The sequence below is a fragment of the Cornus florida genome, unplaced genomic scaffold (genome assembly GCF_030987335.1).
Source record: "Cornus florida cultivar Cherokee Brave unplaced genomic scaffold, ASM3098733v1 CherokeeBrave_3.0.0_Hap2_Chr07, whole genome shotgun sequence".
NCBI classification, from domain to species: Eukaryota; Viridiplantae; Streptophyta; class Magnoliopsida; order Cornales; family Cornaceae; genus Cornus; species Cornus florida.
In genome coordinates, this window is record NW_026775577.1 from 28494515 (window position 1) to 28509984 (window position 15470).

A 15470-nucleotide genomic window follows, 5' to 3' on the forward strand; every position below is an offset into this window, starting at 1 on the left:
GTTGAATAGTTTGAATTAAGGTTTCAGAGAAGTGACCTTGTCCCTCCATTAGATTGATCTTAGCTATTCAGTTAGGAGAAAATGTCTATAAATGAATGAGTCAATTATGTTCTAGCAGAAAAGATTCATTTTACCAATTTCGAGGACGAAATTTATTTAAGGAGGATAGAATGTAACATCCCTGATTTTATTGTAACATGGGTATTATATATATATATAATAGATAGATATAATATGTTGTGATATTGTATCGCGTTATTATAGTGGTAAATGATAGAATATGTTAAGTATGTATTACGTTGTCTAACCACTTACCTAGAAACGTGTGATCGTGGAAAGAATTCTTTGTAACTGAACCAATGTACCTGCATATAACATTAACCACTTAAGGTTTGATTAAGTTGCATAAACATATTCACCATCTCTGAAGATAGTGGTTTTGGGATGAAGTCTAAGATAATCAGTATTCCTTAGGTTTATTTAAATTTTATATTTGTCGTTAGATTAGGCTAATCAGAATGATTAGCCGTAGAAGAACTCAAAGGATGATTAGATTGGATCAGGGAACTATCATCACGTGAATAAGGCAAGTTTAATCTTACTTTATCCTGTCTAGATCATCATTTCTTTAATTATTAGTGGATTATACTCTTTATGTCTATATAGGTATTGATTCAGTAATTATTGGATTTTCATTCAAGTTATTATTCCGATGTGATTTTGTGTATTTGGAGTATTTACATTTTCTCACTATTTGGAGGATCAGTTTAGTTATATTATTTTGTTATAATTTCTTTGCAAGGAAGGGGTTGTTGGAGGACTGTGTAACCCATATTGTTAGAATCTTATAAAATTCTACTAAATTAGAATTAGATTGTAATTGTTATGGATACAAGAGTATATGTAAATGAATTCTAGAGGAGTGATCATACCATATGTAAAGAATTAGTGCAAGTGTAATGGGATATCGTTGTTTCATAGATTGAAGATGAGCTTGTCTCACATGAAAAGTAATTGTCTCATTGGGTGATCGTTCCATACAAGGATATGATGTGTTCCTACCTATTATGGATTATCACATGTATTATTGGTTGAATTTCCCACATAATTTGTTGAAAATGTTGGATTTGTTCCTTACCTTATATATGAGAGGTTGGATTTACTCCCTACCTGTGTATGTGGTTGCATGTGATTTTTATATATGAGGTTTAATGTGTTCTTTTACTGGAGTTGGAATTTGATCCCTTTAAATGAGCAGTGAATGCGACATTTATTTATTTAGATAGATATATTATCAAGTATATACCTTTATTTACCGAGGTGAGGTTAGATTATTACTTGCTAAGTAGGGATCTTGCTGAGCTTTTGACCTCACTTCATTATTAACATTTCAGGTACTTGGTGGTTGTAGAATTGGCGTTGAGGACTAGAGTAATTCAGAGTTTCTATTTTCTTAGTTATAGAGAGATTTATATTTTGAGGACTTTATGTAATCTCATATTGAAGATTTATACTTTGAGGACTTTATGTAATCTCATATTGATTTATGTACCGTATAGTTGGAAAGACGATTTGTTGGATCACCTCTGTTTTTTAGTATGATTTTAAGATGCATTTGTATTGAAAATTTGGGGGTGACAAGAATAAAAGGGGAGAAATAAGAAAAGGTTAAAGGACAATTTTGTCTTAAAAACTTATATTTTTAATTTCCATAAAGTTAGGGAACATCTCATAAATGAACCTACAATTTTAGGAATTGTGACCAATAAAAAACGCGAGACAGTCGCCAACGAGATAGTCACAAGCACGACTGTAAGTAGCACTCCTCGTGACATGGTGCTAACCATGTAGACTAAAACATACGGACACATTATTAATGATTAAATGTATCTCACACATATAAATATACATTGGCCCATTCAAACACGTTCTTCATTAATTTCAAGAGGAGTTCGGAAGAACTCAAGAGCTTCACCGGATGCAGAACTGGTGGAGCTCCGGCGCATATAATATTCTTCAAAGGTGAAAGGAACAAAAAGACGAGGGTGATCAGAGTCCACCAGTTCAGGCGATGCTTCCACTTTCGCCTCCTTCGGTTCTAACAAAAACAAAACAATTGAGACTCGTACTCTTCCTTCAACGCATTGTACTCGATGCTTCAGATTACAAAATCTTCCATTGCTCCATACCTGCAACACATTATTATAAACTTATCAAAATCCATTTTTAAGTAAAAAAAGTACCACTAAACTACATCTACATGCTTCTTGTCATCCAAACAAAATTAAGCAAACTAGAGTGGGACTGATTTTACTAACCTTTCCAATGTCTCCAACAAAGACAAGGAGGGAGGCTGGCATTGGATCAATGGGTATGACTGCACCAGACTTGTTGTCCACAATTTCTAGACCTTTAACCATTTCATCATCATTTAATACTGTGAGAAGTGATGCATCTGTGTGCATTCGAGCACCAGTTGATCCTATAGTGTGAGGAGTGAAGTGGTACTTGTTTAACCTAAATCGGCACAGCCAATCTTTGAATAAATTACTATCCATCCCCATACTCTTTGCCAACTTGCTTCCAATAGTCATGGTCAACTCATGTATCGCTTCAGTGTACCTTAAGATTGTCTCCCTGTGTAACAAAACAACTTCGAAATCCAAATCAAGAAAATATTACTTAAACCAAAACGTAATAAAGTTTCAATATATTACCCACAAAATAAATAAATAAATAAATAAATTAAATAAAATAAAACTAATTGATAAATCCCGAAGCCGATCTCCACTTGGGTGGGCGCTTGGCATTGCACAAGCTAGGGCTGAGTTTGCGCCCTGATACCATAGCAACGCCAAATACTTACCCTCTAATCTAAAAGTTTAAATTAATTGGGTGTTCTACTCATATATACTTATGACCTTTTTCCCTCTAATAGTAGTCTTTATCATTAATTTTTATTTTTATTTTTTTATGACACGAGAACCCTCGTAACCACCGGTCCTTTGGACACATGTACCACAATTATCGGTTTAAGTTCGAATTTGTTGTCTCAGAGAGAGTATAATTGAACACATGAACTCCTATATGTGAAGCTCTTGTGCTCCTGATCCATTAGAGCTAGCCCGTGTGGACTAGTCTTTATCATTATTCATCATAGTTTCTATAATATGCCCAGGCACGGATCCAGAAATTCATGTGAGGGGGGCAAAATTTTTTTTTTACAGTACTAATGAGAGAGAAGAGTGGCCGAGTCGATGTACAGTACAGGCTTTAATTTCCGGCAACTCGGTAAGGGTCTTTAGTAGAGGCTTCAGATCGGGTCGAAAACACAAACTCCGGCAAGTTGGTTAATCAAAACACCTCCGGTCACGGTCTTTAAAGCTACTCAGCCTAAGCTCCGCTTTCGCATCAAGCCTTAACAAGGTGACTCTCAAACACGGGAGCAAATCTAACTTCAGAGTGAAAATTTTGCTTCAAGAAGTGGAATAATTTGTCCAGATGATGTAGGTGTAATTTCAATTTTCTGCTAGGGTTCTAAAAAAGTCAAAAGGGATTTGGCACGTTGTCGGCTTCAACTGTTTTTGGCTTTGTTTTTGCAACTATGCTGAGTCTATTCCATATTAGTATTTAGCAGTTGTTGCAACATGTTGGCCCACAACGTTTTTGGCTCTTTTTGGGTTTGGGTGATGGGTGAGAGGAACTTTGATACATGATTTGATGCGAATGTTACAGCATGAGAAGAGGGGAACAATAATGATTTTTTGTTTCAACTCCACTCCAGGGGCAAGTATATAGTTTTACAGTTAAATAATTCTATTTATTTTAAAAAAATAAAAATTTAGTACTAAAAAATATATTTCAGCGAGGGCAATTGCCTCCCCTAACTTCTATGAATATGCCTATGCAGATTAATTGAAATATAGGAGATGGTATTACCACTGTAAAGACTTAACTAAAATTAAAAAAATATATATATATCAGAGTTATAGAACATTAAAGAATGTAAAGAACTAAAAGAAACAGATCTAATGAACGAAATAAAAGAGATTAAATGAGACATTGGAGGAGCTATCCAGCTAGCAGTTACACACACCTTTGGTTAGGAGAGGCTTGAAGGTGAGAGCAAAAAGCATGGACAGCTCCAGGAGAGTCCATGTCATAAACATCCAATCCCTCAATAAGAGGATTGGCCTCCTGAACTGGGCTGTACCCCTTCCCGCCCGCCACCGCGTCACCGTGCTGCTGCTTGATTTCTACCGGAAGGTCGAAGAGAGAACGCGCCACCGACTGCATCTCAGACATCAAAGTCACAGCAATCCCATGGTTGATAATCCTAAAACATCCCCACTCTTCACATGCTGTTTTTCAAATTTTCCTCCGACTGACATTGATTCTTGCATATCGATCACTGGGATACAACCACTAGCCATGAATATATCTTTTTAAACTAATTTGGTTAAATAAAAAAATAAATTAAATTAACAGTAAATGTTGGAAATATAAAGCAAAGTAATGAGCCCGAACATGGAGTGCTTTGTGCTATCTGGAAGAACACTTTTGCACTAAAGAAGATAAAAAACAGTAAAGCCAAAGTTCCATGCACTCAACTCCAAACTACCGACCGCAATTCAGGATATGGCATACGTTGTAGGTTGCTGTAGTGCGCCAGCTAAGTTTCAACATCATTATTTCTCTTTTTCAATACCATTTGTATTTTGAGCAGAGAAAACACAACACTTCATCTAGGAGTGTTGGGCGGTATCAGACGCATGGAAACATCTCCAACATAGTTAAAAGTGTTCTGAAATTTAAATAGGGTAATTGTAATTATAAGAGAAGGAAAATTGGAAATGGTGGTATGGCGCGGTCCACATAATATTAATTATGAGTAATGGTTTGATTTTTATTGTATAATTTTATATATATTGTCAGATTGAGATAGAAGCATAAAGGAAGCATGATGGAAAGTTGGCGCAGGTCCCACAAGATTATAATTGAGATTTGGTTTTGCTGTGTATATATATATATATATGTATGTATGTATGTATTTATGTTTTGTTACTGAAGAGAGAAACAAATGGGTGGCTGTTGAAATAGTGAGAAATGAGAAAGGTGATTGTAATGATTTTGGGCAGAACCCACTAATGGAAAATTTGGGCAAAGTTATCTATTCACGTGGCTTTCTTTTTGTTTTTGGGGCTGATGCAGTTTGTAAGGTAATTTGCATTAAATGAAAAGAGAAAGGTCAGATTGAAAAGGAAGAGTAGGTGGCGGGTCCACTTCTAATGATTTTATTGATATTTTGATTGTGTGGTGAGCAAGCTGATGTGTTGATGCGAATTTCCTTAGTTTATTTGTATCAGTATGTAGATGTCCCGATAGTCCAGTGATTAAAGTCTCTGAAGAATTTTGAAAGTGCCTTGTTTAGTTTCTTTGTATTTATTAATCTAACTTTTAATTATTATTACATTATATATATATATATATATATATATATATTTGTATCAGCTTTGTGACCTTAGAAAGATGTAGAGATAGAAAAATTAGAGGGACAGAGTGAGTAGAGAGAAGATAGAGAGAGTTTCAGACAAGGGCAAATTCAAGGGTGGTCCCACCCCAAATTTATTTATTTATTTTTTTTACCATACTACTTTAAGCCTAGTCCCAAAAAAAATAAATAAATAAAAATAAAAAAAAAATAGTAATGATAGCCCAGTTCAAAGTTAGCTAATCCAAAAATTAGCCCACCCCATTCAGAAAGGCTGAATCCGCCCTTGGTTGCAAAGGGAGGTCCGAGAGTTGCAGAGGAGGCCGGAGCTTGAGGCTTTGATGATCCAGTAAGGAAAAATCTTTTTCAGTGTAGGGTTCTCTATACCTTGATAGCGTGGAGAGATTTTACTTCAATAGTTTTTATTAAATGTTTTAATTAAATGCATATATATTTTGTTTATATACTCACATGAATATGTATGTATATTTTGTGAAACTGTTTTGTTAAACCTCCATGAAATTCTTATTATGATTTTTCCTACTAGGACTTTCAGTTTCACCACCCTCCAGTTTTAGGTACTGGAGATGAACGGGGATTGCTAGTTACGAGCTTAGGGTGAAGAGTCGGCGTTGCAGGATTTATTTTATTTATTTAGAGAATTTTTGTGTATATTGAGGAAATTGATTTTGTATAAAAGATGGTATTTTTATTTTTATTTATTATTATTATTATTATTATTTATGATACTAGTGTATTTTGATATATTTGGATTTGTATAAATTGAAAATTTTATTAGAAAATTTGGAGTCGTGACAAAATCGTATCAAAGTATTTTATTAGAAAATTCGGGGCATGACACTCACCCTCTTCTAGCACTGGGGTAGTCTCAGTTTGGAATTTGCTTAGATTCAAAGTTGTAAGGTAGAACGTCATTTTCTATTGCCACCTTTTAAACTCTGCCCTGAAATATATGACCACAAATCAATATACAATAATTATAACAATAATAATAATATTTAAATAATTAATACTATGTTAAAAGCGGAATCTGTCTTAAAATTGTTGTTCAAAATATGGTCTAATATGGTCTAAGTATACCATATACTATAGTATTACTATTTAAATATTATATAAAGATATAATGTGTGTGTGTGTGTGTATATATATATATATAATTTCTTATAATATATAATTTTATATAATAAAATAAAAGTATACAAAATAAAGGAACCTGATTATAAGTCGAGACTAGAATTTAATTCTATGCCCTTAAGACAGATTTACCCTATGGTGCTAACGGACTCAATGGCATCTATCTCATAAGATATAACGACTTTACTTCCTTCGAGAGTAGTATTGCAAACTAAAGAAATAGGCGAATCGGCTTGGTGTAATACTCGGACTCGAACTCACAGACTATGGCTCGAACCCATAGATTAAGGCTCGATATGCAAGAAGTGAGAAGAGGAGAAAATTTAGAATTAGATAGAAAGATTCTGTATTTTGGTGTGATTTGGAAATGAACCTAAAGGGAGTTTAATAGGCACCAAGGTGCCTTCTCGGGTGGCCTGAACCACCACCTGCATGGGATGTGATGGTTTAGTTCAAATGGTTCAAACTGAATGCACCGGTTCAGTTTAAAACAGAATGGGTGCAACCATTTTGGAAAAAACTAAAAACTAATTTTTAATTTAAATACTAGCCCATCTGAATAAGCCCAGCAAAGATTAAAATAAAATCCATCAAGGCTCAATTTCGTTTAATAAAAAATTAAACGGATTTTATAACCAAGCCCAAGACCAGACTAGGTCGAGCGGGCAGTTGATGGTTTGGACCCAAACTTGCCTAGGTCCTTGCCTTCTTAAAAACTTAGGTGCCCTTGGGCCCAAACCTAAATCCCATGGCTTATTTAAACTTCAAATGGTTTTAATATTTTTTCCATGTGGGACAAGCACTTCCCACATTTTGCAAACCCATTTAAGCTTATCAAACACCTCACTTTGGAGCTAATTTCTCATTCAACAAAAAACGGATTTGAGAAGATAAATATACCATGTTCATTTCTTTGCGGAGAGGAGCATGTTCGTGTGTAGATCCGCAAAAAACTCTTAGCGGAATCTATTCCAAATTTCATTCAAAGTTTCGGTTTTGTATGCCTCGTTTCCAACAACATTTAACTATTCAATGGGAAAAAACATTTATGATAAAATTATCCGTTCAATATGCCAGCTCGAAATTTTTAATTCGAGTGGAGATGCTATAAACTTTCATTTTAAAGTTACTCTAATACCACATTCTTATTTTTTAATTTTTAAATTTTCTTTCTAAAGAATTCTACTCCAACTAAAATTGCAATGACAATCAACATTATTTATTAGAAAATAAATGAGATAAGAATCCACACAAGTTTGAACACATTATTACTTCTAACTCTACTCTCACAACTATGAGTTGTCAGTTATAAATAATATCTCTGCTCCTTATATACGTATTCTCTCCTCTAAATCTCCAATGGATTGAAATAAATGTCTAAGATTACTCTCCCGTGTGGAGGGAAAAATCCCCCTCCAATAAGAATCGTTTACGTTATTTAAATTAAGTATGACCTTATTGGTTCTCCAATAGACCATCAAAGCTCAATCTTGATCAAGCTCAAGTAATATCAATATTGATCCAAGGATGTTAATGTTAACCTCTCGGCATGCTAAAAATCCCATCCGGCCCATTTACATTATAATCCAAGTCCTTCAGATTAATCAAATCCTGCCATATAAAGGATTCTTTGTATAAAGAACAACTGCGTGGGATCAGTCCTCCATAGTAAAGAATCCTATATAGAAAGAAGCTCTGCATGAGAAAAGTCTTACCTGGAAAGAATTATAGAAGGAAGAACTTTGTAAGTAAAAAATTGTATATGGAATGAATTTGAGGACAAATAGAGCAATCCTACCATAATTCCACCATCTTTTGTATATAAATAAAGGCTTAGACCTCCAATAAAGATCATCGAGCATTACAAATTTTTCTCTGAATTATCCTTGTTATTAACTCTTCTTTATTTGAATGAGTTTTATTTATTCTTTTAGTTCTTTAGTTAAACGAATTATTTGCACATACATCTTAAATTTCTCTACTATTCTAAAATATTCTATAATTCATAAATTCTTACCGACTTTCTACTGTTCTAAAATCCTCCACCACTCTATACAACACTCCATAATACTCGGGCAACTGCCATATGCCGAACAAACACTATATACCCATATACTCCTCGACTCTCACACATCAGAACGGGCAGAATGGGAAAAAGGATACACACTGACAACTGATAAATAAAAAATCTCAATGTCACAAAAAAATGATCTGTATGCCTTTTTTTAATTTAATTTTTAATTAGGGGTGTAATTTGGACAAGCTAACCTAGCCCAATTCAAAGCCAGTTCAAAAATTTTGAAACTTAGGCTTTTAAATTCACAAATCGGATTTAAATTAGGTTAAATTTTCTCAAAACCCAGACGTGTTTGGGTTGGGCTCAAGCTCGACCCGAACCCAACTCAAAAATCAAAATTAAAAAAAACTTCTAATATTTTTTATTTTTTACCTTCTATATATGTGAAGTGTTGTATCATAATTGGTCTTTAATACATATATATATCTATAACCCGAGCCCAATTCAAAATTTAAAATTTAAGAAAATTTCCAATATTTTTTATTTTTTACCTTCAAAATCTTTAATATATATATGTATTTATTATATATAAATACATATATATATCAAAGATTTGAAAATATGGTAAATCCCATATTCGAAGGGCAGGGCGGTAGCAGTTGTAGACGGTGAGACAGTTTACTTTTTTTGCTTCAAAAAACTTTTCCAGCTACGACCATTTCTTGGAATTCCACTCGATGAATAGAAGATTATCTCGATATATACTAATGTATGTGTGTGTGTGTGTGTGTGTATGGAATAATGATAGACATCATAAAATTTTTCGTTATACCATCATCAAATAAAATAAAAAACCCATTGCCCATGTCAGTATCATGTCATTATGCCAGAATTTGGATAAGTTTGATATATATAAATATGTATTGAGGCCGGCAATGCGAAAATGTTGGAACAACATTCAGTGTTCGACACCTTTCTTCCTCCTCTTTTGGGTTTTAGAGACGGTGGTTGCGAAAAAAAAAAAAAAAAAAAAAAATCGCTGAATGGGTCAACCCATCCAATCCAAAAATATTATGATTCGGGTTATTGACAGAGATATGACATCAGGCCGGCCAACCCAACCCGACTTTGGGTTGAGGTCAGGTTGGGATCGGGCTGGGTTGGGCCTGCCCAACTTGCAGCCCTAATTTTAATGGCCAAATTAAGCCTCATTGTTTGGACAATTGCATTAATTAACCATTTCAGAGTGATTTGAAAAAAGGATAAACTGCTGAGGTTTGACCTAATTATAAATAAATCTAAAGTTTGTAATTTTTTTTACAGGTTTGTCCTATTTTGCAAAGACCTCCCTCCGTACAAATAGTAGTACTTTTTATTAGAAAATTAATTTAAAGTGACCAAAATACCATTCAACTAATGCTACGTTTGGTGTGCAGGAATGGACTGGAATGGAATGCCCATTCCAACCATTCCGTTGTTTGGTATGCAACTTAAAGTGGGAATGGCCAATCCATTGGAATGAAAATTCATTCCTGGGAATGAAAATCCATTCCACAACTAAACCTATAGAATGGCCATTCCATTTCCAAATAATTTATTTTAAAAAATCGACTTCCCAAAACACCCTCATATTCCAAGTCTAAAAACCATCATTACCTTCTACCACAATCATCTCCGCCTTTCACCACCACCACTACTTTCACTGCCTTCAACCACCATCGACTTTCACCATCGCTCACCACTTTCCACCACCACCATCGCCACCACCTTTTATCACCGCTATCACCATCGTTTGCCGCAACCACTACCGCCGCCTTTCACCACCGCTACCGCCACCACCTTCTACCACCACCACTGCCATTGCCTTTCACCACCTTCCACCACCACCGCCGTCATCGCCTTTCACCACTGCCACCACCTTCCACCACCACCACTGCTACCGTCTTTCACTACCACTACCACTTTTCACCACCGCCATAGCCCTACACCACCACCACCGCCACCGCCACCTTTCACCACCACCGCCACCGCCGTTGCCTTTATCAACCACCAACGCCACTGTCATCGCCTTCCACCACCACCATCGCCTTCTACCACCTTCCACCACTGCCACCACCTTCCGCCACCGCCACCACCACCTTCCAACATCGCCTTCCTCCACCACCACCACCACTTTTCGTCACAGCCACCGTCACCACCTTTCGCTATCGCCCACCACATTCCACCACCGCCACCACCTTCCATCACACCACCACCACTTTCCATCACCACCACCACCACCTTCCACCACCGCCTTCCACCACCACTATAGTCACACCACTATCTCCTTCCACCACTACTATAGTCACACCATTATCTCCTTCCACCACAACCACCACACTACTGTCACCGCCTTTCACCACCGCCTTCCACCACCACTATAGTCACACCACTATCTCCTTCCACCACAACCACCACACTACTGCCACCTTCCACGACCACTGCTACCACCAATTTCCACCATTGCCACCACTGCCGCCTTCCAACACCACCACCTACACTACTATCGCTTTCCACCATCCACCACCGCTACTGCTACCATTTATTTTTAAAAAATTATTAGAGAATATCATTTTGTTAATTTAATTTAATTTATTTGTTACTAAGAGGGATATTTTGGAGAATTCAATTAAAAATTTATTCCATTCTAAATTTTAAATTGGTCTAACCAAACACTAGAATGGTTATTATCATTCCATTTCTACACATTTCATATTTACAACTAAACAATAGAATGAGAATGACCATTCCATTCCATTCCCATTCTCATTCCATTCCCATTTGCATTCCCTTCCATTCCTGTACGCCAAACGTAGCATAAGTGGAAAAGACCCTATTACCCTTATAATGTCATCAAATTACCAAAAAAATATTTTAAGGGGCAAAAATACCATTTTCTCTCTCCACCCACCACCACTACCACCACATATGTGTAGATATATGTGTGTATATATATTTATAAAAATATATGAAAAATATATAGATCTAAATTTTTTTGGTAAGTTATAATATATATATAGCTACGTAATTCTTTGAATTTAATGGAGATCAAATTTTGTTAAAAAAAAAAAAAAAAAAAAACCTCATAAGGTTGTTTTGGATTGTGTGATGCAACTCAAAACTTACCAGTATAAGCATATGCAAATCGAAGTCCAATGCCTTGCCTATCATTATTCTGTTTTTTCTTTACTTATTATGTGTTTTAAATATATATATATAGAATACAAAACAAAAGAGGTAAATCATTTATATACCCATTAGAATGTATGTCATTAAATTCTTGAGATCTATTCACCAATTCCCTTATGATGTAGGACACATTACGTGTTTAGTATTTTTTAATTTAGATTTCTTATTTATTTTATTTTTATATTTTTTATAGGAAGTTTAGTTTTAGTTAACTTCTTTTAGAAATTATTTTTCTTTTACTATTAGGTTTTTTTACATTTTAATTTTCTTCTAGAGTTATGTTTCTTTATATTTTAGTTTTCTTTTAGGGTTAGGGTTTCTTTTATCATAAATATGTGTACTGCCAAGTGCAGAATTAACTTTTATTAATTCAATTATCAATACAAATATTAGAATTCTCTGAAATTATCCTTTGTTTTATGGATTCAAAACACTCACTTTGTAGATTCAACATAATCTATTCCTCGTGAACAAATTTATCGCTTTCACTTACGTCAGTTACAACTATATACCTTACATGTTTATTGGAAAGCTAGCACCATCTTAATGTAAAAGCATGTCTACTGGCTACTTCAGTTAGTTCTCCTCATTTTCCAAACAACATATTGAATAGTCCGCTCTTTGAAAATACCATGATCTGTTCCGGATTTGCTTCACCAATGTTTATAATTGCAAAATCATCCAAATCCATAGACATAGAATTGCATACAAAATCCTGACACTCTTGCATCGCATCATTGAATGCATCTAATTTATCAACTTGGACCACATTGAGCAACAAGTAATCACCATCAATTTTTGTGGCTGCATCTTTATCCAAGTCATCATCGTTGACATTCAAATATGGTTCTAGGACACCACTTGGGTAACAAGTGTCCCCAAGTGTAATACCCCTAATTTCAAAAAGGATAGTCCTAGTATTTTCTTTATTGTTTAAATATTTTCTTTATTGTTTAAATTTCATTTTTATTGTTTAAGTGTGTATATGTTTATTTAATTGCTTTAGTTTTAGTTAATTAATTAATTGTTTTACTTATTGATTTAATTGTATTAATTATTTAATTATTATTTAATTGTTTTGTTGTAATTCATGGTTTTAATTATTGCTGTAATGGTATGTTTTGATTATATTTAATTAGTTTTATCGTGACTTTAGGATTGGTTGCATATATAGTTTACATAGTTTATAGCCGACATTGTTATTAACCTAGTTTTTTTTATGGGCCGAGTAAATCCAGTTAGGGTTTAAGAGAACCTAGGATTAGTGTGGCCTATAAATATTCACTTAAGTTGTCTACCTAGGGTTTTAGAATAAAATTACGACATAGTAAGGTTGTGAGAGGTTTTGGAGACGGCTGGGAGAAAACAGAGAACAAACAAAGGATTCGTCGGAGAATTGAGACAGACATCGGTGTAAGGCAAGTTCTATCCTTATTCTCTCCCTTAGGCTTCGTGTTCTTTGCATTCTTAAACAGTTCTAGGATTAATTGAATCAATTATAAATATTCTCTGTTTATGCTTAAACTGAAACATATCAGGATGTGTTGCATGCTTGAAAACCTGTTAAAACGTGATATTAGCTTGCATAATTCTCTGTTTAAAGCTATGAATGTATTATAATATGAACTTAATCATGGACTGGGACATACTGGTGTTTGGTTACAATGTCTGGAAGCCATAGCTGTGAGGATTAGAGGCTGCAGAAGTCCTCGGAAGAAGAAGAAACGAAGCAGAGAAGGAGAGAGCCAGCTCCCTTTAATGTGGAAGCGGCTCCCAAGTATGGGAGCCGGCTCCAAGACCTAAAGAAGGCGGCTCCACATTTTGGGAGACGTCTCCTTAATGCATTTTTTTTTTTTTTTCATTTTCAGTCAGTTTTAGTTATAGTGGTTGGTTCTCTGTGGTTTCAGTTGGGTTTAAGACTGTGTGTGAGGTGTATGGATGATGCTTAGAGACAATTCTAAGACTTTAGGGGGCATGTTAATAATCTAACTATGGTTGTCACTTAAACAGTATACATTTTGAACAAATTAATACACTGTGGTTGGGTTGGAAGAATTAAACTGGTTTAATTCTCGATGATCTGTAATCTTCTAAGACAGATAATATAATTAACACATGCTTCACCATATATCATAATAATGTATCTGAGTTATGTTTAGGATGTGTTGGTGTTGAGGGTTATGAAGATTTAAACTTAGCACTATACCGGATTTTATGGAACAACCTAAACTGAGTAGGTTTATGTATATACTGTGACTATGTTTCTTGATGCTTACATTATAACTGTTAGTATCAGTGATGGATATAAAGCTGAGCATGTTTAGGTATATAGTTGGACTGTGCTTAATTGATGCTTATATTATAATTGCTAGTATCAGTGATGGATATGAAACTGAACATGTTTATGTATATAGTTGACTGTGTTTATTGATGCTTACACTATGCCTGTTAGTATCAGTGATGGAGGTATGGATTTAGTTGATGTTTACTTTAATTGTTGGTATTATCAATTGCTGGATGGTTGGATAGTATACACTAGTATGGGACGGTGGTCTACTAGGGACGGTTTGGTTTAAAAATACCAAAACCTACCTACTCTGGATAAAGAATCGGATTAACTAAAAGTTAAGTCCTATTGATTGTAGTGTCATGGCAACGATTAGTTGAGCCGCACTACTGGGATACAGGATGGATTTTACATATATTGTTATGGTACCTCGATATGAGCTTGACTCTCAGGATCGATGATTAGGGAGCGTATATGCATTGGGATGCATAGCTGGCTACGATGGTTGGAGGTGTACCCTGTATAGACTTAGGTACACATGCCCACTTCATGTGCGTTTTAGAATGTTACCTCTATTTAGGTTGACACCAGCCTGTAGGTCAGTGAGAGTCCTTTAGTGTGATTATATATATAGTTACAGACTATTAGTTATCGTTGAATTGTTTAGGATGTACATGCGTATCGGGTCTCTGTTTGGATTATAGTAGTATAGAACTTGCGCGTGGGCCTGACCCACTTCTATTTTTCAGGTACACGACAGTTCCAGACTTAGACGTATTCGTGCTGAGTAGAGGTTTTTACTCACTCTACCGACGACGTAGGACTTCTCTCCATAGCTTTCATCAGGATGTTCTTTCAGTTGTTTTAATTCAATTTGGATTTTTATTAGGGGTCCACTAGAGATGGATTCCCGAGTTGTTTAATTTATTGGAGGTTTTGGATTATTGGGATTTAAGTATTTATCTTTAAATGATTTATTTTAGTTTCTTTCAGCTTTTAATACTTATTCTTATTTCATTTTGTATTCTGTGTTCATTAAAGTATTAATTGTTTGATATTTCCCTCAGGTTTGGGCCTGGGCCTAATCAACCCGTGTCTCGGATCCGAGGGGTATCACACCAAGCTCTACACCAGACGGTTTAATGTCATCATCCTCTTCATCGTGGCATTTCATATCTTGTTTTTTTAAGCCATCACTTGGGTCAGAGACCTCAATCTCTGAAATTGTATTATTGAAAAGCCTTTCAGATGCCTCCATTACCACTTAAGTATGGACAATGGTGGCTTAAGCC

General features: G+C 35.1%; 1 protein-coding gene across 1 annotated transcript; it reads right to left on the bottom strand.

Moving 5' to 3' along the window:
* Positions 1-1692: 1692 nt before the first annotated feature.
* On the bottom strand, positions 1693-4821 carry LOC132266899 (2-oxoglutarate-dependent dioxygenase DAO-like). Its single transcript, XM_059767910.1, has 3 exons — positions 4097-4821; positions 2319-2637; positions 1693-2189 (listed from the first exon to the last, which is right to left on the bottom strand). Exons 1-3 carry the CDS (start codon positions 4303-4305, stop codon positions 1920-1922), a joined length of 798 nt encoding a protein of 265 aa, XP_059623893.1. The 5' UTR covers positions 4306-4821; the 3' UTR covers positions 1693-1919.
* Between the last annotated feature and the right edge of the window lie 10649 nt (positions 4822-15470).

What these genes read in the sequence shown, in the direction of transcription:
- LOC132266899 (XM_059767910.1), bottom strand. Translation starts at nt 4,305, where the DNA reads ATGTCTGAGATGCAGTCGGTGGCGCGTTCTCTCTTCGACCTTCCGGTA. An exon ending in CAAGCCTCTCCTAACCAAAG is followed by an intron (nt 2,638 to 4,096) that starts GTGTGTGTAACT and finishes TTTGTTACACAG; the next exon opens with GGAGACAATCTTAAGGTACA. An exon ending in TTGTTGGAGACATTGGAAAG is followed by an intron (nt 2,190 to 2,318) that starts GTTAGTAAAATC and finishes AATGTGTTGCAG; the next exon opens with GTATGGAGCAATGGAAGATT.